The 24,358-nt window shown below is 28.8% G+C and overlaps 1 protein-coding gene across 1 annotated transcript; it reads left to right on the forward strand.

Moving 5' to 3' along the window:
- The first annotated feature begins 5,518 nt into the window (after positions 1-5,518).
- On the forward strand, positions 5,519-19,011 carry LOC111038427. The gene is made up of 3 exons (XM_022321521.1): positions 5,519-5,791; positions 13,507-13,728; positions 18,228-19,011. The coding sequence occupies exons 2-3, from the start codon at positions 13,542-13,544 to the stop codon at positions 18,575-18,577; spliced, it is 537 nt and encodes a 178-aa protein (XP_022177213.1). The 5' UTR covers positions 5,519-5,791; positions 13,507-13,541; the 3' UTR covers positions 18,578-19,011.
- Positions 19,012-24,358: the final 5,347 nt, after the last annotated feature.

Raw genomic sequence — 24,358 nt, forward strand, 5'->3', positions numbered from 1 at the left:
ACAGTATTTGTCTCTCAAAATCGGATGCTCTCGGACAACAATACTGGTCCTGTCAACGTTCTCTGTAATTATTATAATAATAGATATATCCTTTTTCTAATAAATAACAACATTGGTATATAGTTGTCGCGCTCGCATACACAAAACGTATTAGATTATTCTGTGCATCGTATTAACTATTAACAGTATAAAGTATAAAGGACGTTCGGGCGTGTTGAATTCCACACGGGCGTATCCAACAATAACGCGTCGGTAAATAGCATCAAGCACAAAAAACTATATAATTAGATGAAACGGCCAAGAAAAGACCAAGCACGGTATAGGTTGACTACCTATATAGGTACATTATGCTACATTTTCCGCCAACATTGATTTTTCTGCGAAAGCTGACAAATAAAAGAAATAATTAGGTACTAAATACATACCGTTGTTAGGCATTTTTAAATCGTTAGTATATGCCACTTCTACATTTCCCAAGTATAAAAAACTGAAAAAAAAAACTAATGGCATAATTAACTTAGTATACCTAATATCTACAAGACGTCTCAATAAAAAAAATAAAACACATACGATATAATATATTTACCAAATCAAAACAAACTGCAGTGATTAAAGTCAATGCAATAGTTAAATATAGATACATAACATTTTCACCAAATGTTTGTATTAGAATTTCTATACATGGTATATCGAATTTTCAAAACATTTTGACATTTTTTAGTTATTTACTTAGATGTAGACATTTAAAATTTGAAATATTTGAAATTTTTTTACATATAAATATCGATAAAAAAAATGTTAACTGTATAATTTAAATTATGAATAATAAATAATAAAAAATATAATAATAAATAAAAAACCTTATCTCAACTCGTATTAAACACAATGCAATTAAATACAATAATCGGTCTACCGCTAACTTTACAGTAGTAAGGCTACAAGCTTACACAGTGACCAAACTACCATCTTTGGCGCTCTAATAAAAAATGTAAATAATCGTAATCAAATATTACAAGTAAGTAATTCATCACTTTACCAGTCCAACTAGTAAATACTATCTCCAAATCCCTCGAAGAGTGTGAGTCCACCATTTACCCACCACTAATTTTATTAACAACATTATTCAATAATATCTTTCTATGTCGATTATTTTCATTCTATAATAATGACATATTTATCATTTTACTATCTTGTTATCATTTAATGTTTCATGGACACACTATAATGTATTAGAATAATATTTCACATACATACTATAACCTATATTTGATTATTTTTAGGTATACGTAAATTGCGTCTCGGATATTTTTATATTAAAATGTAAATTACCAATTTACAACCAATATTTTCCATCCCATTTTATCAGATTTAGGACTGTCAACATTACTGCTATAATGTTGGTATGGTTAATATTGCTAATTAATTATTTACTTATTATTATCTATTAATATTTATTTATTATTATTTAAAATTGCATATTTTTATCGGTACTAAGCTGTTGAATTTTTCTGTGCCAACTTTGTCCTTTATCAATTATTAACTTATTCAGAATAACTTATAAGTCTATATAAAAGTAGGTAAAAATTTGAATGACAATTGCCTCACAAATTCACGTTGATTATTTTTTAGTTTCTAGTTCTTCATTTTTTTTTTTTTGATATACCCTTTTTTTCCATTGTTATTCTATTTCTTGAGTCCTGACTTCATAACGCTTTATTAGTATCAATTTGTATATTTTTTAAAATAACTTTAAAATTAAAAATATTAGGATGAGAAGAATTAAATTAAGAAACTATTAAGAACCATTTGATTTTCTATGGAAAAATTCGAAAATTGTTAGTCGTGAGTAATAATGTCGATGATAAATATTCTGACCATATTTCTGGTGGAAGTCATCGCCATTTTTTATAGATGAATCTAATATATGTATAGTCTGTGAACTCTAATACTCGAACATCTTGTGGTTGTATAGCCATAACGTCTTCATTAAAACCGTTTTCAACATCTTGTGGATTTAAGATGGAAGTCCAAAAAAGAGTTTTAAAGAATTACTTATTTCTGTATTTTTCTTTTTATGATTAGTACTAAGCTCCGACTGTTGAATCTTTCTGTGCCAACTTTATCCTAGGTGGAATCTCCCCTCTTTTTGAATAAAAGGCCAGACAACATTTGCAGTAGCATGTATTGCCTCTTCAAAATCGACATACATTCAAGCTGGGTTGAATTGCATACTTGCATGTCATATTTTCTACATTCTTCTACTAAATGTTGAAAGCATCGGCATAACAACTAGTTGATTTTGATGGCAGTAAAAAATAAACAAGTGGGATATAATTGTTATTTGACACCCCACGAAAAGTAAAGATTTGATAAAATAATTTAGGGTAACTTTTGAAAGTACCATCTACAAACATCGTGATCAAACTGCATAAAGCTTGTAAATTACGAACTGTCGAGAAATCTAATATATTTATTTCATTATTATAACATATTAATATATATATTTGAATATATTAACAAATGAAAAGTCTTCACCTTTAATTGTCTTAAATTCCATATTTATGAAAGTCTCGTGAATTTGGGTTAATGTAGTTGGTAATTTAGGTAACTTTGAATATCGAGCATTATGTATATTTCTTTTTATTAATAAAACATCTACAGGAAGTTATATTTTCAATATCATCATTTTTTAGTTCAGAATGTAAAATTTTTTATGGACTTATAAACATGCCATCAACTGCTTTTCGTTTTCAATTGCTAGTAATTTTTTGTCTAGTTAAAATATTTTCCGATAATGGCTTATGGTTATGTCCATTAACAATTTCAATTTCAGTATCAATAAGATTATTTAACTTTACAAAGCACTTAGTACTTACACGTTTTGACGGTCCAAGACCAACGTTCAAAATAATGTATTAAAAACTTGTTAAAATGAAACTTATAACCAGCAATCACTTTTAATGATTTATTTTTTTTCATTTTGCATTTATTTCACTATTTATCAAGTTCATTTTCAAAAATCTCCACTTGCACTCTTGTAGAACGGTTATCGGTGAACTAATATGTGTTCGGTGTATGTAATGTTACACAGTAAAATTTAGCAGATAGAGAACCAGATATACTCTTTTGATACGAGTCGTTATTACCCATCAATAAAAACATTATAAATGTTAGTTTCACGGATTTTCCGTCGGACACAATTAACGTGTACATGACAGAAACACGGGCCGCAACTTACGCATGTTGTTATCGGAACCTTTTTTTGGGACGCAACTTACATTTACCGTTGTTTTCACATGTATATATGTAAATGTTGAGATATAATAATTATAATTTATAAGATGATTTTATCAATAAATTTAAAAATAACAATACTCTGGGTCGGATTAGACTGATCCAGGACCAGTGGGTAAATTTTGATGGTGTTAAAGAAAATACAAAATTAGCGTTCACCCTTCTCAAAAAAGTGTTATACAAGCCACAAACACTTGAATTATTTGAAAAAACATAATTTATCATCAACTTTCAAATTAAATATTTGGAACCCTCATTCCTATATTATAATGGGTAGTGTTTGTATCCTAATAAATGATGATTCGTTTTGAAAATGTATAGAAATATTAAACTAAAAGATCCATAAAGAAATATACTGATTAAGTTTTATAGTTGTTAAATATTTGACATAACTTCTTACAAATTTTACTTGTAATAGAAAAAATGTACATCAACAAATAAATTAATTGTAACTCAATGAATATTTCATACTTGTGAGTATCATAATATATTGCATATTTTGTTTAATTTATTAAATATATGTACAATAATAATTATGCATAACAAATTACACTCAAACATAACACTCATAAAGAAAATTGCGACTATATATTTTCGATATTTTTTAATTACTCCAAGTATAACTTATGAGTTATGACTTATGAAGAATCTTATGTAACATTTTCAATCTTTTTTAACAGAGAACGTCAATATTCATCGCAAAAAACAAAAAAATAATATCATGTCTAGAAAATGCTATGTAATTACTTAATACCTACAGATTTTGCTTAAAATTAGAGCTGAAAAATACTGCCATTTTATAGATGTTTCTTTTAGTTTTTCTGATTGCAGGCACTGAAAATTTCTTACTTTTGAATAAAGTACCTACAAGATAGTATTTTATAGAAGAAATCAGGCTTGATGGTTGAATGGTGAAGATTTTAACAAATTTTCTGATCCAAAACGTGATGACCCAAAAATTAAAAAATTAAAAAACATTCATCATCATTAATTATTGTATGGTTATACAACCCATAATCATAATATATTCCTTGGTTCACTCAGAATAATACATTAGTAAAACTACCTAGAGTATGAACATTGAACATACTATAGGTGCAGGCATGCAGTTCATCTTAGTAGATACCAGGTATGTAGGTATCTGATACCTACATACAAAACCATTCAATTATTTCAATTATGTTATGTTTAGGATCCGTGGACCGTGCGGTGCACTCGTAAATGTATAATTGTCCGGTAAGAAGTCACTGACATTCATAAAGTAGTTACATTTTACACAAATTCATTAATAAATTTCTAAAACAGTAAAAGGTTTATTTTTATTTCGATTTTACTTAGATAAGTATATACAATCTATCTTAAAATATATTAATTTTTCAATAATCATTTTCACTCAATACACCTAGAAGTGCATTAATTTTTTTTTCATAGGTCATCAGTATTAGACTGACATAAGAATATAAGATTAACTTTGTATTTTGTTAGATTTTTAAAGTTCATAAGGACTCTAAAATGATCATAAAATGTGTAAAATAAGAATCAAACATTGATATTTTCAAAAATCAGTTTTCAATAGATGCCGACATTTTTTGAAAAAATGTGTACACATATTGAACACTACATTTTTTAATAATACATTTTATATTATGTATATTATTTATATATTACGGGCCATATTAGTGCAATAATAAGGAGCCTTTAAGGAGGAGCTCGTGTTATATTACTCGTATAATATAATTGCATGTATTATTGCAAATGTGTCACATGGTATAATCCTAAATTTTTCCTCGAGTCCTTGCAATTACTTCTATGATATTATATCGTAAGACCAAACTAAATTATCCTCTCCCCAACCCCTCCCCCCACAAAAAAAAACACTTTTTACTCCTGCGATCGTTGTCGCCATCCTGGAGCACGTCACTTGACTATCCGGCATCGCGGTTCTTATATAGTACTATTATAATTTTGATCGTTTCTCATATACTTACGTTATATAATATTAACACCTATCTAGTAACGATCGAGATTTGCGTCGGTCGGCGTGTCGGTTTGCCTTGTCTTCGGTCAAACCGGTACAGTAAAAATACGGTGGCCGTGACCGTGGTAGTGGTATTCGGCGGTTGACGCGGGCGAACCGGTGCGCGGTTTTTTTTCTCGCTTTCCACAGGCTTTCGCACACTGCCACCGCCCCGAATTCGCCTGGTGGGAATCAATTAAATACCCGGCACCGGACTGTACCGGTGAACATTCGACCGGAGCATTTTGTAGCCGCCAACACATCCAGCACTCGCCTAACACGCAACGATAATATAACACGTACGCGGTGGCGCCGAGTCTTCTCCGATTCGTTATTATAATAATATTAAACTGGCCATCCGTCTTTTGGTCTGACCGCCGTTTTTCGAGTTTACTGTGACTTTTGCGAATTTTGTTTTTCGTTCACTCGTTCGCCGCAGAGCCGTACCTACACACCGTCGACGAATCCCAAACCAATCAGGTACCTACCTACTCTAAATACTCAATATGACAATAACAGTAATAACATGAATTATTATAATGCGATAGCAATGCATAATATGAATTGACGATATAAATTTATTATATAAATAGACGAGGATACCACTCGGAGTATACCACATATAAGACATAGATACCAGTAGGTCCATAATAATAATACATTATAACATAGTGGTAATAGTCGTTAAAACGGTTTTATGGGTTTTGCAAAAGCCTTCCCTAGAAGTCTAAAAATGCATTTTGGTTTAAGGAAGGCTTTGGTTTTCGATTAGAAACCGACTTTAGAGATTATTGTTCAGACAGATTGAGATTAAAAACGAAATGAAATTATATTACTTAGGTACTTAGTAAACGCGAAACCAGCATTATTTACATATTATTTTGCAGTACCTATACCTACTATAAACTAAATCAAAAGTAGATACCTAGATAATTTAAAACACAAAGTATTTCACAATAAATGTATTTTATTAAGTGTGCATACATCTAAGTATCATGAAAAAAGAATATTCATACTATTCATACTTCTTACAGATGTGGAAACGGGTTTTCCAATTTTTTCGCAATCCTAGAAAATTTGAAAATTAAATTTGAAATTTTTTTTGCTGCTTGATTTCCTAATTATATTACTTTTCCACTTTTCTACTACCTATTTAGGGGGATTGATAAGGTGTGTTATATATTAAAAAAGAATTCACAGAAAAACTCTCACGCCTCTTTGATATGTCAGATTTTGATAATTTTTTTTTATCTGTAAGATAAGAAATTTTTGCAGGTCAGATCATAGCCTAAATTTTAGTTTTTCTTTGAATAGTGCTAGGAAAATAACAAATATTGAGCATTATTCAAATAAATATTTTAACTTTTATACTTATAATTTTGAAAATCGGATTTTAAACCAACTTGCAAGGCTGCAAAACGTTCTATTCTTCTAAATAATAATTTTTAAAAATTAACAAAATCTACGGGGTTGTAAGCGATTGCCGATTTTCCTGTAAGACATATTTTTTTATATTTTTTTACAAAAAAGTTTTAGAAACTTCTTTTGTTTATTATTTTCCTCATTAGCAAATATTAATGTTAATACTCTCAAAATTCGTAATTCTCAATAAAATTATATCATAAATTATTCTTACTACACTCATTGTTTTTCCACAAACTATTCAACCAATTTAATACTTTAAATTTGTAATGACAATTTATTAAATTTAGCAAATACAATATTGTGTTTATGTTAGATTAATAATATAATAGTTACCTATATTAGCGTTTATGCAGGTCGGTCAACTGAATTGATTCATGGTTTTACGTTTTACAGTTTTCTACTTAAGATCAACAAAGTCATAACTAATTATAATTTTTCATCAGTACCTATATTTATTATATGACCTATTGATAGCATAGAAAAACTATTAAGATAAAATATATAAGGAATATTAATGTTGCTGTTAAACGCAACATTTTAAGCTACGAGTACCCAATATAATATAATATACCATTATCAGTTTTCTATAATATTATTGAATTACGTTTTGATCCCTTAATTTTCCTTCCAATGTTAAGAACTAATATGTTCCTAAACTAATATTACAAGACAGTTTTTAAAATGAATTGTGCTTATAATTGTATGTAAAACCTACTTTACTTAAAACGTATTTCGATTTTAATGATTTATTAATATTGCCCAACTATCTATACAGATCAGTGAACTCTTTTAAACTCATATGTATCTGTAAACTATAATTCTAAAGTTTAATAATTCTGGCATATTCTACACGGAAGCCTATTTTCATTATATTAATCTATTACTTAAGTATACTAAACATATCATTACACAAGCAATCTTGCATTAATATAAGTAGTCAATACAATACTTAAATATGAATAACATTACACTACCTTTTTTTTCTGACACCATAGCTACATTTTCCACTTACTGATAAATAAATTGAGTCTGATATTTAATGGATCAAATATTTTTCCAACTAAATTAGGTACACCAAAATATTTTTACGTTAGCGAAACAAATAAGTTATGACCACTTACAAATGAAAACAGAAAAATAAAAAGTTACACACCTATTATCTAGACGCGAGTCATTCTTTAGATCAAAGCAAAATATTATATCAAATAAATGTCACATACAAAGCAATTTCGTCTAATATAATATATAAAAAAAACAAAATAAATCATTTTGCTTCAATTGTATCTGGATACTTTTTAGTATATTTTACTATCCCAAAAAAAAAATATAGGAAAATACGTTAAGATATAATATATATCTAAATATGTAAGCAATGTGCTACATAGAGAATGCTTAGATATAATTTAGTATTGTAAGTAATAATTTGTGCACCAAACCATAAGATCAAAAAAAAATAGCATTCTATCGAATAAATTTAGATTTTAGTATCTTATAGTTTTATTAAATCAAATATATCACTATGCTTAAATATCTAAATAGTATGCATCATTAATCCATAATATTCATACTTTTGAAGTTAGTATCCCATTAAATTAAAAATTCCATTTAATTCCAGCAATGCTAATTGTGTTATAGACGTAATATTACCTATAGTATAATATATAGTATACAACTAACAGTTTACAAATTACTTTTGAGCGGTGAATGATGATTGATTATACAAATAGGGATAGTAGTTAAATATAATTTTTTATTTACTGTTATTGTACAACATACTACCGGGGAGATAACAACCATAATAATGAAAATATTTACAAGTGTATCGTTGTACCTTGTACCTATATAGTACAGCATAATATATTATATAAATATTGTAGACATTAATAACATAAAAAGTACTGTTTACTGTACAGTAATGACATGGTAGTCAAAAACTTATATTTTAGCTTATTAGCTTAAAATGGTAAATCAGTTTTAAACTTTTTAACTAAAAATATACTTATAATAACACTAATAGTCTATAAAAATTACCTATGTATTACATCGTTAAGATACCGCTCAAAAATATTATATTATTATTATTATTATTTAATTTATTGTGAATGGCAATAAAGAAGGCACCAAATGTAGAGTGTACGTGAGGAATGTTTTTTCGGGCATTGTTATTACACCTCAATAATATGACGATATGTCTAATGAGTTGAAATGTAAGTAAGTAATTTATATATATATACATTTATTTTTAATATAAATGTACAAAATCCTGATGACATATTTTAACCAACCATAACAAACTGGTGTTAACTTATCTCTTCCTTGACTAATTGTCAACCATGTTTAATATAAAGGTACATAATACATATATATTGTATATCCTAGCAGATATCTAGTCATTATCTATTCGATTACGTGGAATTTCGATCGATAAGTATATACATTACACGCTTAATGGAAACACATTTTTTTAGGTAAACATTTATTTGAAATTCTCAAGTGTGCTTACAATTTTACGAAACATATATATGAATAACACCGTTATTAATATAATGAAGTGTTCATGTCTCGGATCATTTTGATTTGAATACAATAATCGTTTGATCGTAGTATTGTTTTTAACTTGTATTCTGACGTTGAGAAGTAGATCTTAGCCTAATGAGACTTCTGTGAAGAAAAAGAAATACGACACGTCTATATACCACCCCTTGCCCCTCCTTTGTTCGCTAATTCGTGAGCATTAATCTTCTCTCTAATAGAGCTCGTGTATTTGGTACCCACGGGATAAAACTTTTATGTCTCCCGAGTTTTGACAGTTTTAATTCGATCAAAATTATAGTACAAACTCCTCAAAAAAATTGCTCAAATCATAGATTTTCATTACGGTATAAAAAACCACGGTATACAACATTACAAACAACAAAACGCTTCAGGTAAAGTAAATTTTTCTTTTTCTTTTACGTCAAGCATTGTAAAATGGACGTCCGTGGCTTTTAAAAAACAATTCAATTTTCTCGTACAAAGAATTTAACGGTCCAACGGTAATCAATCATTGATACTTAATATTAATCTGTTCTTTCACTCAAATACCTACTATATCAGTTCTTTAAATTGCAGTATAAAAGTGCAAATCATTTCGTTCTGACCGAAGACTTCTAAGAATACAAAAACGATTATCGGTAACAACAACTCTCATGTGTTATAATTTATGACATGTATATTGTATATTAGGTAGGTACCAAACCACAGAAAAATAATATTATATCGTTTAAATAACACAAAATAGGTGTGACTTTTGGTACAATCATAAGCTTGGTGCTTGGTTATTTATAAGTAGAATAAAGATCAAATTCACAACTTTTAATGAATAATATAATACTTGCAAAACCCATAGTTGTGTTTGAAAAATATATAGGTGTATAGAAACAATGATCGTGATCGTTAACAAAGTAATCTACGTCATAATAATTAGGTAATAACTAATAAGTGTATGTTTATGCAGTGTTTAGGCTGTAAACGTCACATTCTGCAGTTGGACGTTTTTAAAGTTCAATTATGTTAAATGAGCCGGCTTAAAATAATACGTCATGTACCTTATACCTCCATATCACTCGAATACTCGACTGCAAACTGGCTTAAAAAATACATCTTTGTCACTCATTCTCACCCGTTATTAAAATTAAATTATAACAATAATAAAATGTAAAATATATACCTATAGATAGTGGATACATCGTACCTAGCGTTATATGAAGATCTAAGCTATTCGTATAATCGTGTATCATAATTCATAATAAATCGAATCCATTGGCACACAAATACACGAATTATATACCTATATATGTGTGACCTATACATATAATAAATAATAAATATTGATTTGTGAAACGACTTATGAATATTATATATGTGTACTATGTAACTATACGTCTGTGGTCTGTATTATATCGGGTACGTTTCGGCTCCCACTGAAATACCTCGGCGTCGCCGGTAGACTAAAGATTTTGAATCATTATTCATTATAAAAGTCGCGTGAAAATAACTGTTAGAACCGCTCATCGAATGTTAATAATCGTATTTGTTGTCACAGCTCGTGGCGAATCACCGCCATCATTATTAATGGATGTATACGTATTAGTTAAAAGCGGATACGGTCTATCTGAAACAGACTGTGTTGATATTCCAAAGTGGCGTGATATTTTAGCGATTCGGTTTCCGACTGGAACGCGACCGGAATGACGTTTAAACTTAAAATCATTATTGCCGCCGCACCAACAGTTTCGATTATAGAAGTAATAATTAACGGACACAATGGAAAATATGTACGTTATTAGAAATCCGATCGTCGCTCACATGCATATTAAAATGTCGGAGAGCGTATATACATATTATTTACTTTTTTATTGTCTGTGATGGGTACCTCTATATATTATAATAATATACAGTGAGAGTATTTGGTGCCAGCCACGAATCTCTGTTCGCGACCGTCACATTGTGGTTTTCATTCCGACTGGGCACCCGCATAATATTACATTAGACGCCGTCGATTACAATGGAATTTAGTCGAAAATGTATACGTATGAAGACGTGTGCTCCACTCCCGAGTTTGGATCTCACGATTGTCGTTCGATCCGAAGACAAATAACAATCGTTATGCTAACTAGAACGATCCTAGAAAATCAACAGACACACACACACACACGGTATAATGAAAAGTAAACCAATGTTCATATTAACTGCTCAAATTCGATATAAGTATATAGGTTGTTAATAATATAGGTGTGTTGAAAACGATCAACTACTTCATTAAAGTATAATATGACATTATGCCACAAGAGGTATTCTTCTTCTCGTAGAGTAAAAAGATTAATAACACAACAAACAAAAAAAAATTATTCCGTATACAAGCACGTCTACAAAAATATAATGTTTGTAGTTAACAATGAAGTTGAACAGTAGAGTAATATTATGTATTATAATATTATACATACACAATACACCTAGATACAGTATCACATTATATACATATTAATTTGTGTGTTAAAAATGCAAAATGTTTCATCTGGAAAAAACATAACCGGAAATAAAAAGTTTTTAATATGTTATTCATAATATTTTAGCGTATACTCGCGACAAGCTATTTGTGAAAAAAAATAAAAGAAACCGAGGGAAATTTCTTAGAGAAATATTGAAGGCGAATTTGATACAAGAAAGTATCTTACCATATCTAGACAATATTCATATTCCGGATATCCAGATCAATTTTGGATGTATACTCTATTTAAAATACAAAAATCCTAATTATAACCATCCTAGTCATCTTACCTATAAGCTAAAATATAAATAACAAATTTCTATAATGTTCATTTTTGAATAAAACATTTAATAACTGGTTATATAAATTAATATAACCACTTACTCATAATAAAATGACAGATCCAAATACAAACTGGTTTGTTGAGTAGGTAATGGATAAGTAAATAATAATAGATAGTTTTAATAAATTCTAATTTTGGTCAATAACTTGTCACACTCTGTAGGCTACAAATAACTAGCAAGAAATGCGTTCAGTATAATACAGATTATAAGGACTAGATAAACAACATTACAATGAATTACGTATTTAGTCATACGTTTTAATTCACATTTTCATATTTAATGCTATAATGGGACAGTATGTGTAGTCTATCAAAAAAAATAAAATAATAAACAAGTAAATGTTATCAATACATTATCATTCAATTTTTATTTAAAATAATATCTAAGTACCTACCTAATAATGAAGTATTATTAAATATTCATATCAATTTAAATTACCTGCCTACGAAAGTATTATATCGAAAAAATAATAAGTAAAAGATATTCAAAACATGTTTTTTCAAGTTATTGAAATTATAAATTGTATTTTAAATGGAATAGAATTGACTAAATAATTTACTGTTCGTGTTCTCTATAAACTTAGTATATAATAATATAATAGTATACCTACAAACTACCATATGCTTAAATTCATTAATATTTAACATTTTAATACTTATCGTTATCATACATACCTAATATAATATGTAACAGTATACGTGCAGTAACGGTTATTTTTTATTGATTCTTTAAATATTATATTTATCTGATATCTTATAGCATTAACCTACTGTTGATATGCATATTATTGACCAGTGGCGGCGCGAACTTTTTGAGTCTTTGAAGCAAATTGTACATTTTTAATATTTTTACCATCAACCATCCCCTTTATTACATCAAAAAACATTATCAAATGATAATTTACCATGTTAAAGCTATGAAGCCATGAAGCAATTGCTTCAAATAGTATTACATCCACTGTTATTGACATGCAATGATACACATTATAATCCACGTTCCATGACATTGGTTTAGAGTCTAAAATGTAGACTTCTTATTGCCATAATACATTCAAGGTACTACATAGTTAGGTACGTATAAGCTTGAGAATTTCCAGCCTTTACGTGTTTTTCTTTTTGTTAACTATTTTGCCAAAATTATTGATACCTACAAATAAATACTTCAATAGTTCTGTAAAAAAATTTTAGTTTTTCCATACTTTGTATTTTTATCTATATTTATTGGTACAGTAGATAATAATAATTTGTATTTATTACCTTCATGTATATTTGTGTTGAAACATATCAAATTGAACTATGCGCCCTCTGATGATGTTGAAACTATATGAATTTTGTGCCTACAATAGTCCTATACGATCAAATATTATTATCTTTTTTATCTTGTTTTTTTTTTCTTAGATTTCTAAGTCGTCGAAATAAACAAAATATACACAATGAACAAATTATTATCAATTGTCGTCTTGTTGGCTGTAGCTGTTTGTTCGTGTCATGGCATCTCAGATCGTAGGAGCATTAGAACAGCAGCATCTGAGGTTTCTGCCGACATCGACCCGATCACCGCTGACGCCATCGTACCACGAGATTCAGCACCCGCAGAGACTGTCGATGTGTTTAGTACAGGTAATGTTATAAAATACCAATAAGACTAACGCTGGTGTCTAATCGTTTAAGACTCGAGTTACTTGCATTTACCTAGTGTATTTTGCACAAACTTACTCAACGGCTTTCGAAAAATATTGACCTCACTATTTATCTGTTGTAATAAAATAGTGTTCTGCCCAAATCGTAGGGGCCCCATTAAACCTCTGCCCAGGGCCTCAGAAAGGTTAAAGACGGCCATGGGAGCTAGCAACGCCCGCCGGTACGTACACAGATTTCCGCAGATTGAACGTAAGACCGCTCCTCGCCAAGCCACTGAATAAATGTATTGAACAAATAGGCCACAGATTGACATGTAAAATAAAAACTTTTGTTTTTTATTATTATTACCTATTACCATTGATTTTATAATATACAATATTTTTATATTTTGTATATTATAAAATCAATGTTTATTAGGTACCTAATTATTATTGTCCAAGACCAATTATTATTTAAATTCGATTTTGGCATTTAAACATTTTCTACGTCTGAATAATATTTAAACTGAAATAATTATTTCATACATATTTGGAAGAGACGTGTTCATGTGTTTTTAATGGAAGTAGGAGTAAATTCCTAATCAGTTCTAATCCTAATTAAAGTAGATATAGCGTCACAGATATTACCGAAAATATAGATACAATTGTTATTTTATTCAATACTAACAAAATATTCTTATATATAATAATTTAATATGCCCTTTTTTTAATATTAATTTCCTGTATAAAATGCAAATATTTTTCTTATTTGGTTTGTAAACCGCAAAGTACTGGAATTGATAATTATTATGAAGATTCAAATAAATCAAATAATCTCTAGGACAGTTTAATTTTTTTAGATAGGTTAGTATATTTTACACAAACGTTTTATTTTGGCCAACACACATAATAGTGCACTATTCTGTACCGTTTGTAGTCATGCACCGTTGAGTAGTTGTGTTGAAAAACCAACTCGTGACAATTATCCGAACTTCCGGTGGTATCGCTTATTTTTCTTTGTAACAACGTTAAGCGTACTGAATTTTTGAAATGGTGTACACAAGATAAACACGTATAAATAGCTCGACAATTAAGAATTTGAGTTCACTATGTATAGCTCATATAAAGATAAAAGTTCTTCATTTTTTCTCTATATCAATAGAAAAATAAAACATTACGACCTTATTGTTTGAACTTATTATATTGGTTGTTATTGCTTATTATATGATTACAAAATGTAGGTAGTACTAGGTAAGTACTTACCTATGTACATCACATTTTTAGGTAGGTAGTGATTTTCTTCTTTTTCTTGAATTACAACAGTAGGTAGGTATACCGCGTGAGTAGTATCTATATACAATATACCTATTACCTATACATAAAAATGAATATTTAAACTATTCCCAGACACTCTGTCGGATTTATTAATTGAAAAATCATCTCGCCTCACTCATTATTCTATTATATTCTAGTTTATGGGTTCTATTACCAGTTACCACAACAAGTCAATTCGGCTTGTTCTTAATGCACGCGTAAGCGTATATACGCATTCTGCATACACCTATACTTACCGACGGTTTACTCCTTTACTCCCAACCTTCAGTTCACATAACCGTTTCTTTGGTGCTCCAATTATTTCTATTATCAATATGATTAAAAATTGTAATAAACAAAACGATATATAGAAGGTAGAATACATTTGTTACATTGTTATTTGTACGATCTTCGATGATAGTACGATACACGTGTTATTACCCTGCATGAGACGCATATTATACGTCCTATACTTATCGACAGCGACGGGCTATATCTAGTCCCGACCTACAGTTCAAGTTAACGTTTTCTTCGGTGCTCCCATTACTTTTATCGTGAATAATCAACAGAGTAGATACGTTCAATAATATATATATATATAATATAATGTAGAAGGTACCGCTACTATAATAGTCTATACCTAGTGAGTATAGTGACTAATATAGGAGTATACTAATTTAAGTAGTCTATAAATAAGCAATATATATAGTAGGTAATATAATATAGAAGCTATAGTAGTTATATATATATAGTTAATTGCATAATCTGCAATGACACATGTGACATGTCTAATTGCCCATGCTATAATATACAGATCATACAATTTATTCAAGTACTCACACTGTTTATTTGTACAGAGTATAGGTAATAGGTATAAACATGATACATAATACAATGTACGAGTATAATTATCGTGGAAATGTGGAATACTTACTGGTTACTATTTACTACCTATACAGTAGTGAAGCGAATTATTTTTCATGATGCGGCCGACTATTTTTTTCTTATACGACACTCACCAGTCACCAAAAATGACTATATAATTATATGTCGACCACTAAGACGTGACGGCGAATTAGAGTTGAATTAGAAATGAATGCTCTGCGTAACGCTGTGGTTCTTCACCGGTGTTCCGCGGCACACAGGTGTTCCATGTACTTGGTGTAAGTGTTCCACCAAAAAAAATGTTTAGTTTCATATTGTCTTAACATTTTGACATTTATGGACTTCCAAGTTCCAACACACAAAACTACAAAAGTATAAAACGTATATAACAATATACTGTATAGTTTATACTGTTTATAGAATCATTTTAGGTTAATATATTAAAAAGTTAAAAAATGTATATATTACTATTTTATTTTACGGCTGTGTTCCTCGAAAACCTTATAACATTTTAAGTGTTCCGTCATTCGAAAAAGGTCAAGAACCACTGGTGTAACTTTACATCAGTAGGTACACCATATAATATTAACTATACAGCAATTTTCATGATTTGGGTCCAATACAGTTAACTAATCAAATGATACTCACTTTTGAATGATATAATGTATATTATGTATAGTCCGGTAACTACCTACATCATAAATTCATAAGGTGACTGATGCTCAATTGAACTTTAAATGCTTATAAAAAAATCATTCCTATATGTATTTTTAAAATTTGTCAACTGATATTTAAAAAATATATACCAGGAGCTTTTTATTACATTTTCAATCTTTTTGACCCAACGAATAAAATTGTATTGACATTTATTTTATAAAAAAAAAACTGAAAAAAAATTTAAAATATCCATAAACAGCTCAAAACGAGTCAAAATATTTTGAAAATGATATCAAGTATAAGACTACAGAATTGATAAAATAAACATATGGTGTAAATTTCAAGTGTCTACGATCAATTCTTTTTTGAATCACGACAAAATAAGAAAATCGCTACAAGAGAAATCCAGTAAAATCCAATTCTGCAAAAATTTCAACTTCTAACGCAATAAAAATTTTATTTGAATTTCCGGTAGAATTTTTTTTTTGACAAAGGTAAACAAATTTGTAAGAAATCTTGTACTACATATTTAAATTCTAGATATAAAAAGAAATTTTTTTGTGTATTTCTAACTCAAAATAATTTTTTTATTTTACGAATTTTGTCAAAATCCTGAATTCAAATGCTCATAAAAAAATATTTTTGAGCGTAAGCCCAGGTTTTTTTTATTTAAATTAATAAGAACTTATGATTAACCTTGTACTACATTTTTAATTTTTTTGACCGAGCGTAAAATCATGATTTTTTATCGACATTAGTTTAAAAAAATTAACAAATAATAATCGAAAATTTCATATAAATAGTTCAATACGAGTCAAAAATAACAAGTCAAATTTTATGTTTTATTGAGAATGCGGATAGAGATATTCAGTGAAAATCGCATGAATCTACGATTTTTTTTTCGATTTACTTTAAAAATCGGGTTTCAGTAAAAAATTTTGTTTTATCTTAATTTTTTTTTTTCCTTTAAAACTATTGAAAATTTCTTACTTTTGACCCCCCAAAGTACCATAACTAAATTCACTTTACTACCATGAGAGTTGTTGTTGAAGAAAATCGAAACACTTTTACTGTCCCACTAGGATGATGACGGACACAAAAAACACACATCATTGTAAAATTAATACATTCATCGCTGCTCTTAGAATCTAAAATTTCATAAAGTATATTTTAAATCATTATTAATTTTCTATTATGAAAGAAAAAATGGTTTCTCAAAAAATGAATTGGTCTTGGGGGGGGGGGGGCTAAAGAATCCTTTGGGAGGCTATGCACCCCCAGTAGTGTAGATCTCTGGTTAGGTGTTAGGTTATAGGGTCACTTGCCAACAAAAATAATTTAGTGGTGAGTTTGCAGTGTGTACTTATATGGTGAATCCTATAATAGTAGCTGGTAAAGTTTACATAATTATATTATAAATGTAGGTAATATTGTATGAAGATTAATTCATAAAACTCGTTATAATTAACGGTGCGGGGTTGGTGCTGGCTGGTAAATTTCTGAGTTTGTCCTCTGAAAATGATTCGTATCACTGAGCACCAACCCTCAAATCGTTATTATATATTACCCATCTATACGTGTATATTATATTATTGACTATTGCTATTATAATGATGTTTAATGGCCGCGAACCGTTGGTTTCAGCCAGGGGCAAGAAGGGCGGCAACAAGCACAAGATGGAGGCCATGCACATGGGCTTGAGCTACGTGAAAATGGTGCTTAGCACGCTGATGGCGGCCATCGGACATGTGTTCGCGTTCAAGAGCGTCGGGCTGAGCCTGATCAGCGTGCTCATCCAGATCGCACAGTTCATCATGGTGCTGAAGAAGAACCGGGAGAGCCAGCCGCCGTCGTACAAGATCGTCGAGACCCCATGGCACACGTCGCCCACCGAGTCGTACGGCGTTTACGGTTCGTACGCCGGCCACGCCAAGTCATCAGGCGCGGTCAACTACTCGCCGTACGCCGCGCCGCAGGTCAAGAGACGCCGGTGATGACGACGATGATGATGGAAGGATGTCCGGTCCGCCGAAACCGGCAGGATGACATTGATTACGTACCTATTACTATAGCAAATAATAACAAACAAAATGCCACCCGCTGTCGCGGAGGTATTATACGTCATACCGTGGAACATAACATTTCGGCCATTTTTAATTATTATTATCATCATCATTACTTATTTATTATTATATATTTATTTTATTTATTTATCATGACATGTGTGTACGTGCGTGTATGTTACTCGCTTACATACGAATATATACCTATATTATTATTATTATTATTATTATTATTATTATTACCTATTTATTATGATTCGTTTCGCGTCGTCGTCAGCAGCTATAGCGCCGCCGAAGTTGACCGCGCACGACCGCGCATAATATATTATTGTTATATAATATAATTGTATCTTTGTTATGACTTATTTGATTTGGCGCAATTTATTTTAAAACACGTTTCCAAAAATCGAATTGTCCACGTCGACACGTTATTGTTTTAATAATATTATAATATTATTATTGTAAAACCCTTCCCCCGGCGGCCGTGCAGCTCGTCCAATAACGCGTGCAGTATAGGTACATTAACGTCATTAGGGCAATCAACGGGTACACTATGCATATATGCACAGTAATATTCGTTCGTCTCGTGGTAACGAGCTCGGATCGTTACATTGAAAACCTTCGTATTTTATGCAAATCTTAAAATACATTACAGCGTTGCGTTATATGGTGTAGGTAGGTACCTAATACAATATTAATGTCGTACGCGTTTTCAAATTCTGTGTTCCCGATTATACAATGTTAAATAGAGAATTGAAGAACACTGAACAGTGAACACCGAATAGAAAATCTTAGATATAATAATATTATTCGGTGTGCTCCATTTTAAAATTTAAGTGTCTGTACTCTATACGGCATTATATTTTGAAAAGTCTTAACTTTTTTGAGAATATTATTTTTACATATTAAATTAATTTAAGTAATTGAAAACAACATTTTTTATACCAATACGCCAACATTTTAAATTTCTTATCTTCGCAGAATATTTTGCAGAGTAAACCAGGATAATACATAAAAGCCGAATTTCGATCGAATATTTAATTGTGTTGATTAACGATGTAGCTTACCAAACCGTAGACCACCTAATTATAATTAATCTTAACTTTACGTAGGTACCTATATTTAAATAATATTATAACCATTAACTAAACGCGTTCAAAAATCCATTGTTATGTATTAAAGTAAGTACAGGTACCTACTCCGAAGATAATATTCTACTTCTAAATATGAAATTAAAAATATTATATTATAATATGTTGTCGTTCTGAAAAGTTAAAAAGTTAAAAACCTAAGTTTTTAAATAAAATAAAGTCATGTAAGAATAATATTTTCATTTAAAAATAGTTTTTTTTTAATTTTTTGAAATTTAATTGTGCTGATAAGTACCTATTGTTATTTAAATATAAGTATAGAAGACATTATTAGAAAATTATAGTGGGTATTCCATGCGACTATCTATTTCTATAATCAATACTGTCATTAATGTGCGCAATTTCAATGAAAAATCTGGGGGTGCTAACTGCTGTCTCTGAAGAGATCTGTCATCAACTTTTGGAGCAGTAATGCTTGGATTTAACTTCAATTTATTTTCTGGTACAAATGTAAATCTAGTTGGTGCTTTGGAGAGTTAAAAGTAAAAAGAAATGCTAGTATTTTTCTTAATAATTTGTTAGTTAATATTTTTAACAAATATTTAGAAGAATTTTCTATGGGTATATGATGGAATACTGTTCAAAATATATTGATTGTTATTGAATTATTTGTATAGACTATTGCTCGTAAAAAAAAAAAAAATATATAATACCTACAAGATTCCTCATAATAATTTATTGTTACTAAAATTTTAAAAAAAAGTTGAGGGTAATCTCACAAATATTTTTATAAACCTCTTTAAAATGTTGAACAAAAATTGGACAAAATCACAAAAATATATATAAATTAATTTTAACTTACCGTTAAGACCCCCGTCAATCACTAATATAAATTATATTTTTTGCAGTTGGAAAAAAATCCTCACAATAAAGCCTGCCAAAACATGTAAGGTTTCTGTACAGAAAACACATCAGTTGGTTTTTGGTTGATGGTTAATGGCATAGACTATAGAGTCAAAATGTCATCCTTTATCTACATTATATTACTGTATAACATGCTTATACGGTAAAATAGTAATAATTAAATAGGTGACCTCTTGTAATATAAAGCGTAAAATTCATATTCATATTTTACAAAACTTCTATAGGTAGGTATACTAAATTTATAAACTATACACTCTTATACGTGTAGATACTCTATATAGACTATTATAGTTCTATGTAATTTGTATTTATTTATTATGATCTAAGTTTACTATTTTCAATTTAACATTTAACTGTTAAATGTTTAAGATGTATAAATTTACTTTCATTATTTTTACCACTATAGAATATATTATTATAAGTGTTAACCTATCTAGCTGTAATGAATAATGAATATTTGAATATGAATAGATCTATTGTTGAGTCAAGAAAGGTTTTTAATTTGTAGAAATTAAGAATCAATCGTCATATTATTATCGTAACAGCGTTTAATGAGTAGCCCAGAAGGCACGCCGTACACTTCTACCTACAAATAGTTAGGCGTACATTAAATACAGAATAACAAATTATAACACGTTTTATGACATATCAATTGTATTATTTAAACGTTTTCATCATTGTATTAATGTATAAATACAAACAGCTCTGCCTTTAAGTGTTAAAATATTTTTCGTTTGTTCATGGATGTCAACAACTTGTACCGGCTACAGCGACCTACAGCGTGCCTAGGTGTGTCTTAAATGTGATCTATTTTTAAATCTTTCACTCGAATAAGTCAGTATTTTTTCTAAGTTCAACGTGTGGGACTTCATATTTTAGTACATAATCTATTCTCGAAGAATCGAAGCGTATAATATGCATATTATAGTATATAGTTAATGGGACAATGTAACACTGTTATTATAAAAATACTACGTACCTATAATATTAAAGCAATTTCTAAGGTACTCGCTGTATACTCGGTAAACTAAAATATAATTATTAAATTAAATATAATATGATATAGGTAGGTATCATAAGCCATTTTGTGGGGACGTATCTAGGTTAATAGGCAGGGGAAATAATTGGATGGTGTTGTACAACTTATGGTTAATAAAATACCTTTTTCAAACTGAAACTAATGCGGCATGTGGATGTGGGGTTTTGGCTAGGGAATCAATTCGGTACCAGCCTTTGAGAATTCAATACATGGACACATGATCCCTCAGAAGTTTTTCTTAAGGCAAAAGTATCAAAAATTCACAAGTAAATTGTTTTTTTATAGAAGACGTATTTGGCGATAAAATTATTTTCTAATTAAAAAACTATACAATTTTCAGTTTTTAATTTTTTATAGATAAAATGCAATATAAGGTTTTTCATAAATTGTTTTTACAGCAATTAAAAATCTCAAAAATACATTAAGTACATTATTTGTTTATACATTTCAAATTTAAATTTTGGCAAAATTTAATATTTAAATGAAGAATTACATTCTTTCTGCAAGGATTTTAGTTTTTAAACCAGTTAATTGTGATACTGATGAAAAAATAATAATCAATAATCAAAACGCCATGTCACAGTGTAGTGGTACTTTCAGTTCGAAAGTTAAACACTATAATAATATGTATTATTTTATATTATTACTAGCAATCCATGCTAGTTTTATATTATTATATTGTTTATAATTTATAGACTACACTAGTTATACGCCTTTTACAGCCATATTTACAGCCTATTTTGTAATACTCAATACTGTTGACATTCTAAGAATAACAACTCGATAGACGATGGAGTCGTACAGATTTGTGAAGGCGGGTGTCAATATTTATTTCCTATGCTAACCATAAATATTATTAATATATATTTAAAGATATCAAGAAACACTGGCTATTAAAATAGAAATAATAACTAATAACTAATAAGTAATATGACAATTTATAAGTGATACGTTTATCGCCGTCATTCGATGGTCTATCATACTGTTAACCATAGACCTATTAACTAAGGTAAGTTAATAGGTCTATGCTGTTAACAATATATAAATATACCGGGTTTCTTACGGGCTACGATCCTATGAAGTTATTTTTAAATTCCATTTAAAATGAATTAGTATGTTATGATATACAATGATTCGTCTGTTATAAACGTGAAGTACCGATATTAGTCAATGTGCAATATATGCCGCACGAGGTACATCGATACACAATACTATTTCGTTAGTTATTTTAAATTTTTAGAATAATTAAATTAATATCTATATGCTATATCATGCCACCAAAAAGTGGTTCTCAAAAAAGGAAAGAACGAACCCAAAAAGATGCCGAATTGAAAAAATTACGAGGTTCTTTCGATAGATTTCTACACAACAAAATTGGTAGTAGTATTTAATCATATGGATGTAAAATTGAATGTAAATAGTTAACTAATTTTAGATATTATAATTTTCAACTCTCAAAATATGAACTAGAAACCTACTAAATAAATAAATCATTTAAAAATAATAGAATGTATGCCTAAAAACCTTTAAAATTGCTAATTTACCTACAAAAAACATATTTTTATTATAATGAACCATAACATATAACTTTTATAAGTACCTGCTTAAAACTATTTTTGTGGCATAAACGGCTACATTGAGAAGAAATATAGAAATAAAATATTTATTAAAAATATAAGATCAATTATTTTTTTTATATAAAGAACAATATTGATTATTGACACAAATTTATATATATGACTCTTGTAATTCAGAACAAGTTAGAAAATATATACTTGTAACATTTGACTAATTTAAAACTAGTATTAAAATGTAAATAAATTTATATAATATGTATTACACATTCTTCTTACTCATTCAAATTTTAAAAAATGCTGATAGTATTTATAATCTAAAAAAAAATTTGGGAAACAAAATTAATTCAATCTGCCAATTTACAGCTTAATTAGAATTTAGATACTATAACAATTAACAATTAATATTATATTTTCACATTATTGTAAAGTAGGCTATGAAAAAATCATACATTTTTTCAATGTAATAATTTTTATGAAGTTATTTTAATTTTAATTATATTTTTATCGTAGAAATGTAGAAATCTTATTTCAAATATTAAGTAACAATTTTTTTTTATGAAAATAAGTTCATTTTTAAAGTTCAGTAAAATATATAATTTTAATAGATAATTTTTTAAAATTTTTTTTTCTTATTAATTTTTGTATTTTCATTCTAAAGTTTTGATATTCATCAACTTCAAATATTATTATTAAAATTTGAATAGTACAATTAGTAAGTACATACTTTTCAAAAAAATTATTAATTGATTTGTAAATTGAAATGTTGTTATTTTAATAAGTTAATCATTTTTAAATTTATTTTAAAAGAAAATGATGATACTTCATCAACACCTGTGAAAGAAATACAATTGGCCACAAATGATGTAGTGAAATGTACAGTGGAGAAATATAGTACAGACAATGAATTGAACTCCAAGAAATTGTGCCTGAAAATATTGAAGTTAATTTGGCGAGCGATAAATTGCGTTTTGTTTTTTAAAATAGTACTTGTAATATAGTATGTATAGGTATTATTTGGAGAGCTAAAATAAAAAATGTTTAGCTTCCTAACTGAGACAGGAAACTATGTGTTTTTATTATT

The sequence above is a fragment of the Myzus persicae genome, unplaced genomic scaffold (genome assembly GCF_001856785.1).
Source record: "Myzus persicae strain clone G006 unplaced genomic scaffold, MPER_G0061.0, whole genome shotgun sequence".
Classification (NCBI taxonomy): Eukaryota; Metazoa; Arthropoda; class Insecta; order Hemiptera; family Aphididae; genus Myzus; species Myzus persicae.